Genomic DNA, 16,760 nt, shown 5'->3' with positions numbered 1-16,760 from the left:
GTGTCCTTACTGTAAACAGTTGTCACAACTGCCCTGGCCAATTATATTTAACCTAGTAGCTGTACCATTCAGACATACAGAAGGGGAGTACTGTAGTTTAAATTGGCAGCTATTAGAAAATCACTGCTAACGACCCAATCAACAATTTTTCAACAATGATTAAAACATTTAAAACTGTCTAAATGAGCAACTCTTGCCAGAAGGCCAGGGACATTGCTATTCAACGCGGGCGGGTATCAGAATGCAATTACACTGTGCTGGTGTAGCTCAGTGGGCTAGACAGGTGGTTTGGAATGCAGAACAAGGCCAGCAGCGCGGGCTCAATTCCCGTACCGGCTTACGCAAACAGGCACTGGAATGTGGCGACTTGGGGCTTTTCACAGTAACTTCATACTTGTGACAGTAAAAGATTAATCAATTAATTAAAAGATTTCCATTTTCTTGGGATGGGGGGGGGGGGGGGGGGGGGAAAGAGAGATACATGGTGGCTAGCGGCTTACTACTGTATCGGTCAGCGCAGCTGGCTTGAAAAAGAGATAAAATTTGCTTGGTTAGGAAACACTTGTCCAAGAACTCTATCTGGGAAAACATTAAAGGGAGGAACAGGCTGAATGAGGCACACTGGGATCTGGGATCAAATCCAGGCCAACCGATTCTACAAAAATTGTTTGCTCGAGTCGACGGAGGACCACATCAGTCCGGGCCGTCTCGATCCAGCTCTTTGTAGTCAGGGTGATCCACAACACAAATGTCACAATCTTTGCCGCTAACCATGCCTGACATGAGCAACACAATCTCTGAAGCACCATTCCGCATCACCAACATCCCTAAACTTCAGAGCACAATTTTTTATTTTTATTTTTTAAAAGCAACCCCCCTTTCCGAAAGTATAACATGCGGCTACTGTTTGACATTCTTTGCCAATCAAAATTTATCCAAGATAACCTCTGCTTTGATCTCCATTTTGTTCACCATCTGGGTGCTGGAATTTCCCCTCCCTTCAATAATTGCTAAATAAACAATTTTTTTTTTTTTAAATTTAGATTACCCAATTATTTTTTCTATTAAGGGGCAATTTAGCGTGGCCAATCCACCTACTCTGCACATTTTTGGGTTGTGGGGGCGAAACCCACGCAGACACGGGGAGAATGTGCTAACTCCACACGGACAGTGACCCAGAGCCGGGATCGAACCTGGGACCTCAGCGCCGTGAGGCGGTTGCGCTAACCACTAGGCCACCGTGCTGCCCTTAAATAAACAATTTTAACTCTTTCCTTTGTCAGTTCTGCAGGGCACGGCAAATAATTACCCACATATTGGTTCATGTATTTAGAAGCCGAGTGCTGTAATCCTGGGGAATCTCCCTGGTGCCACAGCCAACCTTCTGTAGCGCAAAATTGGAATGGGAACAGACAAATTCATGTGCTTGTTATATGTTTTAAATCTAAAGGAATACTCCAGGGAAGACTGACACATTTACACATGTACACGCACACACACGTGCTAATTTGTTTAGCTGAGGACAATTCTCACCATGTTTTGGACTTAATTTTTGTTATTCTCCATCTGTTTCCATGTAATGTCCTATGAATGCAACTATACCACATTCATTCACATTGTTGGAGTGTCAACAATCACCTGAAATAAAATTATTATTTATTGTTTACAGTGGGTTCGGATCTCGAGAACTAGGTAGAGGCAATTGAAAATTAGATGAGGCATGGGATGGGCTTGACAGTGATAACATACATCAGAATGATCATTTGAAGTCTCTTTTGCACCATTGCCCATTTTTACAGGAAACGCATAACATCAGCAATGCCAGGCTCATACTGGTGTTAAAAAACATCCAAGCGGGCAACACGGTGGTACAGTGGGTTAGCCTACGGCGCCGAGGTCCCAGGTTCGATCCCGGCTCTGGATCACTGTCCGTGTGGAGTTTCCACATTCTCCCCGTGTTTGCGTGGGTTTCACCCCCACAAATCAAAAATGTGCAGGCTAGGTGGATTGGCCACGCTGAATTGCCCCTTAATTGGAAAAAATGAATTGGGTACTCAACTTATTTTTAAAAAAGCACCCAAGCAAACTTTATTGCTTATCCAAACGCTCTGTAGCAAACAGTGAAACAACCCTGAAAAACATCTTTAGTTTAAAAATAAAATTATGGCAGGCATCGAAAAGTCCAAAGAAAATGCAGTGCTACTGCACTAGCTGCACTGCAGGCTGCATCTGAATAAATATTAAAAGGCCAGGCCACCAGAACAGAAATGGGTCACTGGATTAAGAATTGTTTCGGGTCAGTCGGCATATTTTTGTGCCTAGCATCTCCACATCACTGTCATTTTAAGCAATCTCGAAACTTGCATTTTTATCATTAAGTTTCACCATAATTTCTTACCCATGAATTTAGCAAATACAAGATGAAGTCTTTAAAAAAATCCGTGTGCCATCCCTCTAAAGTAGTTTTATTGAAGTAAGTAGAGGTAATAATCTACTTACCATGCATAGTACTTACCCATAGATTTCACCATCTTTTCAAATTCTTCGTAACCAATATCCCCACACCATTTTCATAGCAAATTATATAATTAATGCAACTAGTTTAAAGCAATGACCAAATAATCTTAATGTAACATTCTCCTAGTGAAATGTGACCGTGTAATTCTGGGTCAATAAGTAGATCTTCTGGATGTCTCAGATTATCATGGTGGGAACTTACTTCACTGAGCTGAATTAGAGAGATATTTCTTCTTTATTATTAATGGTACACGTGTCAAACATGCCCCTGCCTCATCACGCTCCCCCCCTCCCCCCACCCACCCAAAGGAAATTTCATCGAAAGTCCTGATATGCTGCTATCACAATACTGTGAGATTTCTGAAAGTAACTGGAAGGGTCACAATAATGTGCCGAGTCCTGGTATTCCAATAGGAATGCTGAGCAGAAGAATTCTTAGAGATATGACCAATTGTCAGGAAGGTGGAAATGTTGGGACCTTCTCCAAATTGTACAGAAAAGTTGTTGGTTTTTTTTTTACAAAAAGACTTCCTACACATGTTTCACTTTTAAAAGTCTAAATGTATACAGAACTTTCTTTACAGATTTTTCCTTTTTTAAAAATGTTTCTATGTACACTTTTTCTAAAAAACACCACAAAATGTTCGTCTCCTTGTGGACAGATTCCTCCAGACTTTGAAGAGTTTTGTCTTGCCCTATTTCCTCTTAATGTGGCTGTCCTGTGGCGCTGTCTGTTGAACTGGGTTCCATACACTCTTCATTACTACTATCCACATCGTGTTCCATGGCTGAATACTGTACAGACTCTTCATCGGCGATTCGCTGGCTGGTAAAGTTTGTGATGTCCAAGAGACCACTGGGTTCGACCACTACATTTGAGCTGGATTGACTGGGTATGGAATACTGAGGTATCGACTAGGAAAGAAAGAAAATAATCACAAAATTTGACCCACTCTACCTGCGCAGATGCCAGCTCTTCAATTGAGTTATCCAAGTTCTCCTACATCCTATTTTGTTGTGTTTTTAAATTATTGAATTTCTTGACAATATGGTTGCAGAAAATAGTCACGTACTCTAATAACTCAGTGCAGAAAAATAATTCAAATAAATCTCCCCATCAATATTCTAGAATTAAATCTAAATCTATAAAATGAAATAATTTACTTTTGTACAACATCCTTCATGGCCTCAAGACAAACCAAAGCATTTTCATAATCAATCTTACAGTAATTGTGAAATTAGCCACTGCTGAAATGTGGGGAAATGCACCAGCCAAACTGGGCACAGCAATGAATGCACAACCAGACATTCTGCTTTTTCGGTGACGTTGCTTAAGGGGTAACATATCCAGTAGCACAGTGGTTAGCACAGTTGCTTCACAGCACCAGGGACCTGGGTTCGATTCCCGACTTGGGTCACTGTCTGTGCGGAGTCTGCACGTTCTCCCAGTATCTGCGTGGGTTTCCTCCGGGTGCTCCGGTTTCCTCCCACAAGTCCCGAAAGACGTGCTTGTTAGGTGAATTGGACATTCTGAATTCTCCCTCAGTGTACCCGAACAGGCGCTGGAATGTGGCGCCTCGGGGATTTTCACAGTAACTTCATTGCAGTATTAATGTAAGTCTACTTATGACAAAAACAAAGGTTATATTATTATTACATATTGGTGAGGAAACTGGGATTGGATTAGGGTTAACTCCACTGATCTTCAAATAGTAACTGTGGGACTTTTGTCATCCAGCTGAGGGGACAGATAGGGCTTCTGTTTAATGTCTTATCTGAACGAGGACAACCTCAGACAATGAAACACTCCCTCAATGCTGCATTGAGGTGTCAGTATTGATTATATGCCAACGTTTCTGGAGTGGGGATTAAACCAGGGCCTTCTGACTCAGAGGCAAGAGTGTTACCACAGAGTCAGAGTCCCTGATTTGTGAAAACAACTTCACATCATCTACTCCTTCACATTTTGTGACTTTGAAAGCCTCTATTAGACTTTTCCCCCTTAACCTTCATTGAAAAAAATGTTCCAATTGCTCAATGACCCATCATAGCGATACCCTCTCATTTCTGGTATAATTCTGTTGAAATTGTTAAGTACAGACTGCACACACAGCAACAAAAGACAAATGAATGAAACACATATAAAATACTGTTGTATATAATAATCATTTTTCCTCAATACACTATCCCTTCTGATTGCTGGAAAACTACAACAACATGTAGATGAAAGTCCCGGATTATGAGGTGAAACCTTAAAATGTCCAAACATATTGCAGCATTTAAAATAAAACCACTCTATGACGGACAAGGCTCAGTTTTAGAAATCAAAGCTTAGAAAGAACAACAGAAAAGAAGGATAACACGAGACCACACTTGGGTTTCAAATTGAATGAAGTAGGAGAGGGAAGCTGTTTTCAATTTTTACATCCTCAGAAATGACCAGGTAAACCAGTTCCTGAAGAAAGATCATTAACCTGAATGATAATCTATTTCTTCTCAACAAACATGTTGCCTGCCTTGATGTGGATTTCCAGCATTTCCTGTTTTTGCTGTAAATGCTTCATTATTGTATTAACCTCATATTAGTAAACTTCATTCTCATTTTATTGCGACCTACTTTTACCTTCAGCTAATCTTTTCTGCTAATGCCAAATATCCTTCTTTTAAAATATTTACACTGACATGAAATTAGGAAGTTACCATTTCCCGATCTTCATGGCTAGCTCTCGCCGTGATTTTCCCTATTGCTCCAGAAGTCAGTAACTACAGCTAAATGCAGTCCCACATGTACTGGTTATCGTTTGATAGTCAACTTATGCCTTACTTAAATCATAAATCAACATTGAAGGTGAGCACCAACAGTCAATTCAATTAATAGGCGCCAATCACAGCCAAGCTAAATCTTGCCCTCATCTGGCATTCTTACACGCGCATTTCCAGTGGGAGTTGCTGGATAGCAATCAGGAGCAGAAGGCTGGGAGATATCCCCCTCCAAAACACAGTCCACCAAGGCTAATTGTAACAGCTATGTGACAACCACAGGCAGGATAAGCTAAGTTCGGACAGACCAAGCATCGGATCTGGGACCTACGTGTGCTGCATGGCTCAGCTGCTCACTGACTGAGTGGGTTTCTTAATCTGGTTCGAAGGCAAGGACTGGGGTGCAAGAGACTATCATAATCTCCTAGTCATTAAATAAATACATTTTAGGCTTTTTGTTAACCTGCTTTATCCTGGTTATCTATTGTCCGTTTTGGGAATGGGAGCACTTGCTACAAGTATTGCATTTTCTCAGCCAGACTTTGGAAGACAGATGGAGATACATTATAGATGGGACAATATTAAATGTTGACACTTTTTTAGCAAATTTGGAAGCTAACCCATCAGTGGCCCCCAGAGTTGACAACAACCAGATGAGTAAGCTCACCTACACTAGGATTTCTTTTCGCTGTTTCGCTTCAGAACGTTCATGTTATGATAATCATCAGTATCCTTGCGTGTAGTAACATATTTTCAGTGAATCCAGACATCATCATGATTTAGAACTTTTAAAAACTATTTGTAAGGGAATTTTGTCAGATGCAGACTACAGCAAAACATAAACGTGCAGGTCTGTAACCCAAGCTCGGTGTTCAACAAAAATGCACGAGCCATTAACAACTGCATCGGGAATGACATTTTTCCCTGGTACTGTTTATGAAAAATGTGGTTTAATCGGTCTTGGGATCATTTCTTTTTGGTGTTGTTGACACATGACAGGACAGAATGCCTGTGTGTTGCACGCTCTTCCAGGCTGCGTCAAGATTTTAAACAGATACGCATGCTTACCTGAATAAGAATATCTGCAGATATTTCATCGGACTTCTCTTGTGTTACATTCTGAATTTGAAGAAAATGGCTTTGAATAGCCTTTCCAGATCCCTCAGATTCCCTTGGTGGAAGGGTCTTCTCTGGGAGCTGTTTGTTTTGCTGTTCTTTTAGCACAGGGGCCACAGATGGTTTCTGGAACTGATTTGAAGGGCCTGACTGCAGTGAGCTTACTTTCTGTGCAGTGGGCTTCCTCTCTCTGCTAGTGTCTACACTGGAGGCTTCCGCATTCATTTCGATCTGGGCCTCCATCATGGAAATCTTTAAAATGTCTGTTTCCATTGATTTTTTGGAAGATTGCACCGTATAATAGTTTGTCGCCATTATTGAACTCTTTGAGCTGCCACTGGCCGTTTTCGTGATGGTAGTGGCTTGGTAATTTCCAAAGGTTATTTTGGTGACCGTTGTTCCTTGCGTTATGATGGGTGGCTGTGCCTGCAAACGTCAACAGAAGCCCTACAGTAACCATTAAATGACAATGGGAGAACAGAGCAGAACAGTCTGGGATGGTTTTAAAAGTTAGTCTGAATCAGACCAGTTCTGATGCAGGGTCTACAACTAAAACATTTTTCCAGATTTCCTCCGATTGAGTTGCTGTGTATTTCCAGAATTTTCTGTTTTTATTTCAGTTTCCAGCATTTGAAGCTTTCTTTGCTCTGTCTCTCTGAATCAATCAAGATCTGGAATGTCACAGTAGGCTGATCTAAGGACCGAGCCCTCTCCTCCACCTGTAGTTCCCTTTGCCCTCAACCCCATCAAACTCAACATCAGTCTTCCCACCCGTGGATCAGTTCTACGTAACTTTCCAGTGTCAAACTGAGTCATACTTTTTTTTCAGGCCAGGAAATTCCCATGTTTAATTCCGGTCTGTACTGAGCGACTGGATCTTTAGACAGGGAAGTAGGAAGGATTCTAAAATTGGTCATGGTGCCCTGGAATAGTGACAGAGATGAATTATAAATGCTATCCGTTCCTGATTGCTATTCAATGACCATTCCTGAAAATTGCTTGTGCGCAGATTGTCAGTAAACACAGGATTAGGCTCGGCCGTGATGCTGTCCACAGTCAAATAGCCTCCCTATTTAACCTCACACCTGAAAATTGGCCGATTGCACAAGATATGAGAGGGCAGTCAGAACTCATGAAATTGTAATTCAACATGGGAGGGAAGGAAAAGCAAACTAGCTACAGAAGGAAATGAGAATATTCACATTACTTATAAAATAAAATTTGTAATACTTACAACTTAGACTGGCTAAAAAGGAAGCATTACCTTCTGCTTAGCTCTCCGAAAGCATTTTTTAAAAATAATTTTAAATTAACCTGCTTCATCAGCCTTGTTGGCTGAGATACAGCAAGTCCATTCCTGTCCACAATGTTGCAAGGAAAGTGCGAAGAGGCTACAATAAACAAGATGCAAGTCTTGCCTGCCTGTTCACTGAAAAATGAGTTCAGTCTCAATTCAGCTCCTGGTGAGCATCATCCATTGCACCAAACTGCTCCTATTTTGACACTACACTGACAATCTCAGTCGCCGAGCCACACAATGTCTGGCCCAGGAAATGGGAAACTCTCATGCTATAATATGGGACACCTTTTTGAATTTTTGAGTGAGACTGAATGTAGAGGCATGCTAGAATCCAGAGGTAAAAGACCCGTTTTCAATCCAAAGACCAACAACCTGCTGGCTACGGGGCAAGTAGGGGGAGATGGTGGCATGGTGGTAATGCCACTGGACAAGTAATCCAGAGACTTAGGCTAATGCTCTGACAGGGGTTCAAATCCCACTGTGGCTGGCAGCTGGTGGAATTTGAATTTAATTAGCTTGGAATGTTAAATAAATATACTTTTAAAATATAATTATCATCGGTTGTTGTATAAACCCATCTGGTTCACTTATGACTAATGTCCTGTAGAAAAGCAAATCGGCCATCCTGCCACAGGAATGCAGGTTGATTCTTAACTGCCTCTGAAATGGCCAAGCAAGCCACTCAGTTCAAGGGCAATTAGAGATGGGTAACAATTGTTGGCCTTGCCAGCGATGCCCATTAAAGGATAAAGTGGGAAGAAAAGCAGGCATTACATTGTTAGAGTAGAGAAATAGGCCATTCAAACAGGTCTATGCCAGTTCTTTTATACTCCACATGGGCCTTCTCGCACCATATTTCAACTAACCCGATTGGCATTCCCATCCATTTCTTTCTCTTTCATATACCGCTCCAGCTTTCCGTCAAGACATCAATGCTATTCACCTCAATTAAACTGTGAGGAAGTCTAGATGCAAAGATTCTATAAACTACATACCGCTGCAGCTCCAAAGCGCTATGCTTCTGTATTTAAAGGTGCTACTTTTAGCTTCCACTCCCAAGTTATCACACCTGGAAGGGTATTACTATTGCAAGTGAGCAGCCTCACTTCATCTACTGTTGACACCACAGTCTTAGCAAAGCAGGTCTTGCAATTCTCATGCTGCAACTGAAATTAATAAATATTTCAGAGTATCTTTGACTGGATAGAGGGAAGAAACACTAAGCTAATTAATGCAAGGTGCAAAGGCCCAAGTGTACTTATCAGCTACAGACTTTCCGTGCAAAAACAAAATGTCAACATTTTAGAATTAGAACAGTGTTAGCAAACAGCAGACCGAGGAAAACCATCTTTCAAAACGAGGGGTTGTGAAATACAATGCCACGGGAGATGGTCACAAGGAAGTACAGGTATTAAGGAATATGGAGAAAAAGTCAAGGAATCTGGAGTAATAAAGTAAGACTCACCTACAGCTAACAAAATGGCAGACTCACTGTCATACAAATTGTTCCACGAGTCCAAAATATTATATTACATATTTAGTAGAGTACTGATAGAGAAGTAATTGTGGCAACTTCTAGCAATCCCTAATCTGAAACCATTCTGATTGTTACAGTGCACCTACTGAGTTCATCTGCCAAGCCACCCTTAGCAGAAAAATCCTTTTTTTTTTAAATGCAGTGATTAAGTTACTGGCAAACAGAAGTAACGAGGCATGTCTAATGTATAAAACGAATAATTATAATTAGTAATTAAACTTCTAAAAGTCCAATCTCTGTATCAAAGCAAGTCAGCAACTTTCAATAGAATAGTAGGTTTGCTACTTTTGGCCTCGTACTCCTGGTTTAGAGCGAGATTGGGAGATCAGCAAAGTTTTCAGCTACTGATCATTATCCAAGAGAGGCATAAATAATCAGGTTAAGATACGCACACATACACACACACACACACACACACACACACACACATACACATACATACATACACACACTAAGTGCACTTATCATAATTGGGTCCAGATCATTTCCAAAACTTCCAGTGCGTACATCACAAACATTGTGAGAATGTTACCAAACAATTTCATGCAGCATACAGACCATTGCCCACTCTGATCCCTGCTATCTTTAGATCACTGTAATGAGCAAAAACTTGCCGAGTTCTATTATACGCTCCCAGCTATTATGCTTTGGTATTACCTGGCCAGGAAGAGGTTGTTCGGATGAGACAGACTGCTGCTTTATGGTTAGCTGGGTCCTATCCGGCTGATGCTGCAAATGTGTTGGGGGCTGTAACTGTAGCTTGTGTTGTGCTTGCTGCAGCAGTTTAGGAAGCTGTTGCGGCTGTTGTGCTTTCACTGCGATCACCTGCAGCATGGTTTGTTGTGTCTGGGTCGTCGCTGTGGATACTTGCTGCAGTGCTGGGGATTTGGTCTGTGCCACGTCCTGAGGTTGCTGTTGTTGTTTCTGTTGCTGATGGGATGGCTGCATAGAGGTGTTAGACCTGTAGAAGAGGCCCGTTTGCGGGTCCAAGGTGTCCCCTTCCTCTACTTCACTTTCTTCAGCCTCAGAGTCGTCTTGCTTGACAACAACACCCTGGCCAGTAACTGCTTGTAATTTTATTGGGATCTGGATGCAGAATTCAGGAACAAAATAACCAAAAGATTAATGCACGATATAAGGCATTTTTAAGGAATTTTTCATTCTTTGAGATAGGGCAAAGAGAAACACAAACCATGTTCTTTTGCTCCAAACTTTTAGCACAACAGTAAAAATTATCAACTGCAATGAAATCCTTGCACCAGAAGAATGGGTTCAAGTCCTATTCCAGGATTTAAGAACATATCTAGATTGGCCCACAACAGTGTCGTACTGAGGAATGTTCTCCAGATGAAGGTGCACCATCTTTCCAAATGAGACATTAAAATGAGGCGCTGTTTATCTGTTCCAGTAGGTAGAGTTGATCTTAAATCCCATTCACACTTCTTGAAGAGTAGAGTTTGGCTAGATTTATGCAAATACATACTCCTCGATCAACGCAACCATCAAAAACGTGTAGCCATTTGCCATGACAAGTTACTACACTTCAAAAGAAATTCTTTGCAAGTGAAGCATTGGCATTTCTAGGATAGGATAAAGCGCCAAGTAGTCTTGTAAAAAAAAGTTACAGTTGGTTTGCATATTTTAAAGTAAGAAACTTGTTTTTACCCTTCTAGTCTTTGAATTACTTAAATCAATCATGTCTCAAAATGTTTTAAATTTCATCTTTGCATTACTGTCAAGTATGTAGCCAATAAGCATGATTGAAATTGACAATTTTAAGCTCCCCTGTATTTATTCATAGAGTGTTGTGCACGTTACATGTACAAAAACCTGAACCGGGAACAATGTTTTGAAAGCAAACTAAATCAAAAGGGACAGTGTTGATGAGAAAAATCACTTGTTCTCAGTTTGCAGATGCTGCTGACAAAGCAGCATTTATTGCCCATCTGCTGCTTAGTGAGCTTGCTTCCAGATTTTTAATGCATTGTTTTTGCTGATCCACTTCAAGGTGCAACCGAATAGCACAAATCTGGAGTCACCTGTAGACCAGATAGGGTCAGTAAGTATGGCAGGTCCCCTTCGCTGAATGACATTAGCGAACCAACTGCATTCCAGCAATTTCCATGATTCTTCTCCTTGCTTCAAATCACAAATTCAATTTCACAGCTCACTATGGTAGAATTGGAACCTAATCAGAATGGACGGAGAACATGGGGGTATATTGGGGGTCTTTGCCTGTAATGTTCCCCCAAGAAATTCCAGACCTCCCTTCACTGGGCAAAGAACAAGGCTCTGCACTATAGGGGGGTCACAAAGCTGGATGGTTTTGGCTGCCCAATGTTACTGTGCAACATTGGCAGATGCCTGGGGAAGGCACATATGCAACAAAACTATAGGACGGGAAATGGTGGTGTGTGTGTGTGTGGGGGGGGGGATATATATGCAAAAGAACTTGATGTAAATAAGACAGCAGAACGGACTTCCCACAAAGTTGAAGGCTTAGATTTTCATTGTAATTAATAATAATTTCAAAACAGCAGGCTATTAAAAACAGGATAAGTGGTTATTGTTTAATTGCTGTTTGTGAAATCTAGTGTGTAAAATTACTGCCTCATCAAGTCTATTTATGTATGAGATGCAATTGGCACCATACAAATCAAGCAGTTCTTTATTCCAGTCACTTGCACTGACCAAATTTCACATACAATGCAAAACAATTTCATTCCCAACACTCTAACCAACATAACAAGATTAAAAGAGGGCTGGAAATGCCCATCAATGTGCACTCAGTCATTAGATTGCGCAGTCTCCTTCCCAACTACCCAGGCAAAGGGAAAAACCTGTGACCAATTTTGGGAAAAACCCTGGGAAATTCTTCCCCACTGCCTAAAGCCTTCATTAAGCAAGTGTGGAAAGCCAACTCAATTGATTGATGAAGCACCATAGCTCCATTTTCGTAGAAGGTTACATTTTTCTGAATGACTTATAGTGGTGCTGCAAGTCTGAGCAGGTGCTTTGAATCCATTTGCTCAACCTGCCCTTGGTCAATGTGCTGTGCAAGGTTGCAGTGCAAATGGACTTCTGAAGAACATACTAAAACACAATGACAGCCTAGTAAACCAAAACTGCGTCTCAACGAGATTGTTCTCCTCACATCAGTAACACTATTACTTTTAATCCGCTTCTTACTGGTGTGAGTACCAAAAGTACTGTAGCAGCAGTTGTCCTCCGATGCCTCACCTAAGTGATCAATTATTCTACCTGAGGCTCAAATGTTTAGACAGCTTTTCAAATCATGGGTCAGACCCAGTCATACTCTCACCTCGCAGCCACATGCACAAGGCCAAAAAGATTGTTGACTAGCAATCAGGAGTGGAAAGTCTAGTTGATTTTCCTCTCTCTAAGGGAAGCAATTGTAGCCATTGTACTGCCGTATGATTTTAAAGCCAGCAGCTCCCAAGTGCCAATTACAAGAGAAACTACTACGAGATCATTGGAGCAGAGTGCACAATATCTTGAACTCTAACCACTCCAGCTGGAGTGCTCAGACTTGGATCTGGGAAACATTTTTGGCTGCCTCCTTTGAGCCTGTTGCAGGTCCTGTGACTGTAACTGGGAGAGCTTTGAGTCACCAGTGCACTGAGCAACAACTGATTGGTGCTGCTCCTGCAGCAACAGCAATGGCTAGGAGTGCTGGTGAAGATGGCAGAAGCAGTGGACAGCAAGAGCCAATACTTAGAAAATTCAAAACAGTAAGCCCCGGTTTAATTATGGTACTTTAATATCTACCAGCTTCCAACCCAAGAAGCAACGGAAGCTCTCCATTACAGCAAAAAAAAAAATCCCTTTATATCATTTTCTCTGAACTAACCCTGCTGGCAGTCCTAATTGTAAAAAGATTGTGCACTGCCAATCCCAAAAGACGCGCTGTTAGGTGAAATGGACATTCTGAATCCTCCCTCCGTGTACCCAAACAGGCACCGACCGGAGTGTGGCGACTAGGGGATTTTCACAGTAACTTCATTACAGTGATAATGTAAGCCTACTCGTGACACTAATAATTATAACATTAATTAATTACCTGCTGTAGAATGTGAGTCACTGCGATCGCTGAAGATACTGGAACTGATTTAATCACTGCAGGAGGCTGTGTTGTTGGCTGCTGTTGACCACTTGGTAAAAGCGATGTCAGTGCTACTTCACCAGAACCAATACTTGAAGCGGACACGACTGGTTTGATACTTTTCCCTATATGAAAAACGATCCTCAGACATTAATGAAAATATGCGAAGAGGTAAATAATAAAACTGAGCAAGTCAAAACTGCCTGAGTTTCATATGGAAATAAGAGCCGGAAGAAAGTGTGAAAACAAAGTGCGACACTTTTCCTTCCTGCCATCCTCCCCTCTCGGAGGTGTGGAGACCAACTCGCCTAACCCTTAGCAACATGACACTGATGATAGACTGAATTTACAAATGGGGCAGGGGACAGCTGGTTTCTACTTCAATATTTCATTTTAAAATTCCATAGCTTTCATGGGTTTTTAAACAGATTGAACAAAAATGATACTATGCGTGGCACGGTGGCGCAGTACTTAGCACTGCTGCCTCACAGTCCCCCCAGGGACTCAGTTTCAATTCTGACCTCGGGTGACTGTGTGTGGAGTTTGCACTTTTTCCCCATGTCTGTGTGGGTTTTCACCGGGTGCTCTGGTTTCCTCCCACAGTCCAAAAGATGTGCAAATTAGATGGATTGGCCTTGGTAAATTGCCCCTTAGTGTCCAAAGGTGTGTAGGTTACATTAAGGGGTTATTGGGATAGAGTGGGGGAATGAACTTGGGTGGAGTGCTCTTTCAGAGGGTCGTGCAGACTCGATGGGCCGAATGGTCTCCTTCTGTGATACGAGCAGCTAACGGACCAACGTGCTTCCTGGCACAATTGCCAACAAAATCACCAATGGTGTGTTTCAAAACAGGCTTCAGAGAATTGGCTTCTTCATTTCGCTGGGTTGGTTTTGCAAACAAATACATTCTGCTGTATCGGACTCAGAAATTCTCTACCTCAGAATCAACTTCAGGCTTCACAGATCATTTTTCATGAGGTAGGTTGCAGGAATTTAGTGCTGAAATGATAGTTAATAGTGCAGCAGAGTGACTACAGGCATTTGAAATCACCACATCTTTAAATTAAACAAAATGCTGGTCAGGCTACAAAGGCTAATCCATGGGGTCAGCTGTGCCAGGCTCCCCATGTCCCAGCCATGTTCTGGCGCTCATCATCACAGACAGGCTATGAGGAAGAGAGGCGGATAAATTAACCGGAAAACACTGGTTCATCTGGAGCTGCGCCATTACAATCTTCGCAACAACACAGCTTAATTGCTAAAACACGTATGCAAGGAACACCTGAAAAGTAACCTAAACCTGCCCTGTTGTTAAATAAAAATGTTCTCCCTGAACCACTTTTGCACAGAAAAGAAGTATGTCACTGTGATGACTCTAAGTTCTTTGCGAATGTGCAATGTCCCCTTTGAGACCAAGGATGAACTGGGAATTTTTGAAAGAGGGTTAATTGGTTTCCTGATTATGACACCATTAGGTTCCAAGAAATGCCCATTTAACCGGAGGTTGCCATGGGAATGAGCAGCTAAGAAGCAACGGGTAAATAGAAAGCACTGATGTAGGGTTTTGGCCTGACTTAATTTTTCCCAGTTCAAAACACAGAATGAGAGCAGGGAAACAAGCACGGTTCTCTCCGAATAGAAGTTATTTTGGCACTTTTCAAATAGGTCCTTGTGGTGAAACAAGTCTCTGAGAATAGAACAGAGACTGTATTACTGGGACTGTTATACAGTTGGAAAGAGCAGAATGCTGAAGAGCAATCGATTGCAGATTGGACATGACCATTGCTGCTGTTTCAGTGTTGCCAGGGCGCAACCATGTTGGTGGGAGAAGGAAGTCTCTGGAAATTCTGTACCAATAGGACTGTTGGGGGGATGTTTGTAGGCGTGCACCTTCTCAATGCTAACCACGTCCCAGTGCTTTGGATGAAATACAACTGCTAGTGAATGTGACTTAGGGACCAAAACAACTGAGTAAGAAGTGAGATATCTGACATTGTCTTCCCAACTCGGCCTCTGTTACAAGACTGCACAGGGTGCTCCATTTATGTGGACGTAATGCAAATCTTGTAAATATGTGCTGCGTATCTTTGTTGCGTTGGCTATTTACGTGAAATTAACCTTTTTGTTTAAAATATCCTTCACCTATTAATTACTGTAATTTGGTCCAGTGGCTTTCTTTCTGTTGGTGCATGGGAATCCTTTTTTGAAAAGTTATCTGTTTCTATGCGAGTTGTAATATTAGTTTAGCAGATATTTCAGAGTAGACAAAAGGCAGACATCCAAAACCTGTCAGCTCGTGAAAATATGCTGGCAAGTTGCTCGAATAATGGAAACTAAACCTTCAAGTGTTTAAGTTCAGCTCAAACATACATACATCTATAGTTTGTCAGGTTGTTTAGGCAAGGACGGCAGGTAATGCCACAAAGGGAACATTTAACACAAATTACAAACATCTGATGATGGCAAGCGAGAACTCAAGGCACGCAAGTACAGATCACGGCATGCTGTCAATTCTCCTGTTCAGACATACAAGTCCAATCAGTGTCCAATATGCAAAGTAATTTCATAATGACCCAGCACCATTAAGGTGTCTACACTTGCTGCAAGAGTACTGTCCCTAACACACACACAAACTCGAACACACACACAAACACACACACACAAACTAACACACACACAAACAAACTAACACACACACAAACAAACTAACACACACACGCAAACAAACTAACACACACTAACAAACACACACTAACACACAACACACTAACACATAGTAAAACTACCGGAATGCTGCCACCTGGTGGATTTTTTAAAAACTGACTGGAAAAATTATATTCAGAATTATTAGATGAATTACTGAGACGCACCAATTTAAACTCCGATTGTCTAAAAAAAACCTTTCATGACAATAAAGGCATCTTCATGGAATTGTCCCTTTCCTTCTCTTGTTCATGTTAATTGCATCGTTATCTAACGTTCACTGCCTGCTTACAACTCACACGCTATCCATACTGTAACATCCGCAGCTCCATTTCTGAACGAGTTTCCCGTCTGCCTTTTCCTTTGCTTTTCCCAGTAATTTTGTTTGACACTCGTGCATCTTCCTTCGCTGATGTACTCAGTCTGTCTCACATCTTTTTAAAAATAAACCTCCATCCACTTTACTACCCACCATATACAACACATATTCTGATTCGGTCCAAAGGGTTTTTTTTATAAAAAACAACATACTGAACAATTTGTCTGATTTCACTCACCAAAGACTGTTTCCCCAGAGGAAATGATCCAATGAGGTTCAAATGCAGCAAGTAATAAAAGAGAAATAAAGAAAGTTTGGAAGTGGAAGGATAAAGACACGGGACGGCGTTAGTTGCAAGCTACTGAGTTTCTTTCCTCTTAATTGGA

The 16,760-nt window shown here is 41.5% G+C and overlaps 1 protein-coding gene across 6 annotated transcripts in view; it reads right to left on the bottom strand.

Moving 5' to 3' along the window:
• Positions 1–2,365: 2,365 nt before the first annotated feature.
• The window catches only part of emsy (EMSY transcriptional repressor, BRCA2 interacting), a 66,719-nt gene continuing 52,324 nt past the window's right edge, over positions 2,366–16,760 (bottom strand). For 3 of the 6 annotated variants that reach the window (XM_038817673.1, XM_038817670.1, XM_038817672.1), the window contains 5 exons: positions 16,613–16,618; positions 13,312–13,478; positions 9,888–10,316; positions 6,346–6,819; positions 2,366–3,432 (listed from right to left, as the gene is read on the bottom strand). In XM_038817673.1, the coding sequence (XP_038673601.1) occupies positions 3,223–3,432; positions 6,346–6,819; positions 9,888–10,316; positions 13,312–13,478; positions 16,613–16,618 (1,286 nt within the window). In that variant the 3' untranslated portion in view covers positions 2,366–3,222. The remainder of the gene's footprint in view (positions 3,433–6,345; positions 6,820–9,887; positions 10,317–13,311; positions 13,479–16,612; positions 16,619–16,760) is intronic. The other 3 variants (XM_038817671.1, XM_038817675.1, XM_038817674.1) reach the window with 2 other exon arrangements.

The sequence above is a fragment of the Scyliorhinus canicula genome, chromosome 14, assembly GCF_902713615.1.
Source record: "Scyliorhinus canicula chromosome 14, sScyCan1.1, whole genome shotgun sequence".
NCBI lineage: Eukaryota > Metazoa > Chordata > Chondrichthyes > Carcharhiniformes > Scyliorhinidae > Scyliorhinus > Scyliorhinus canicula.
Note: the sequence above shows the minus strand (reverse complement) of the source record. Positions and strands in the feature narration are given on the sequence as shown.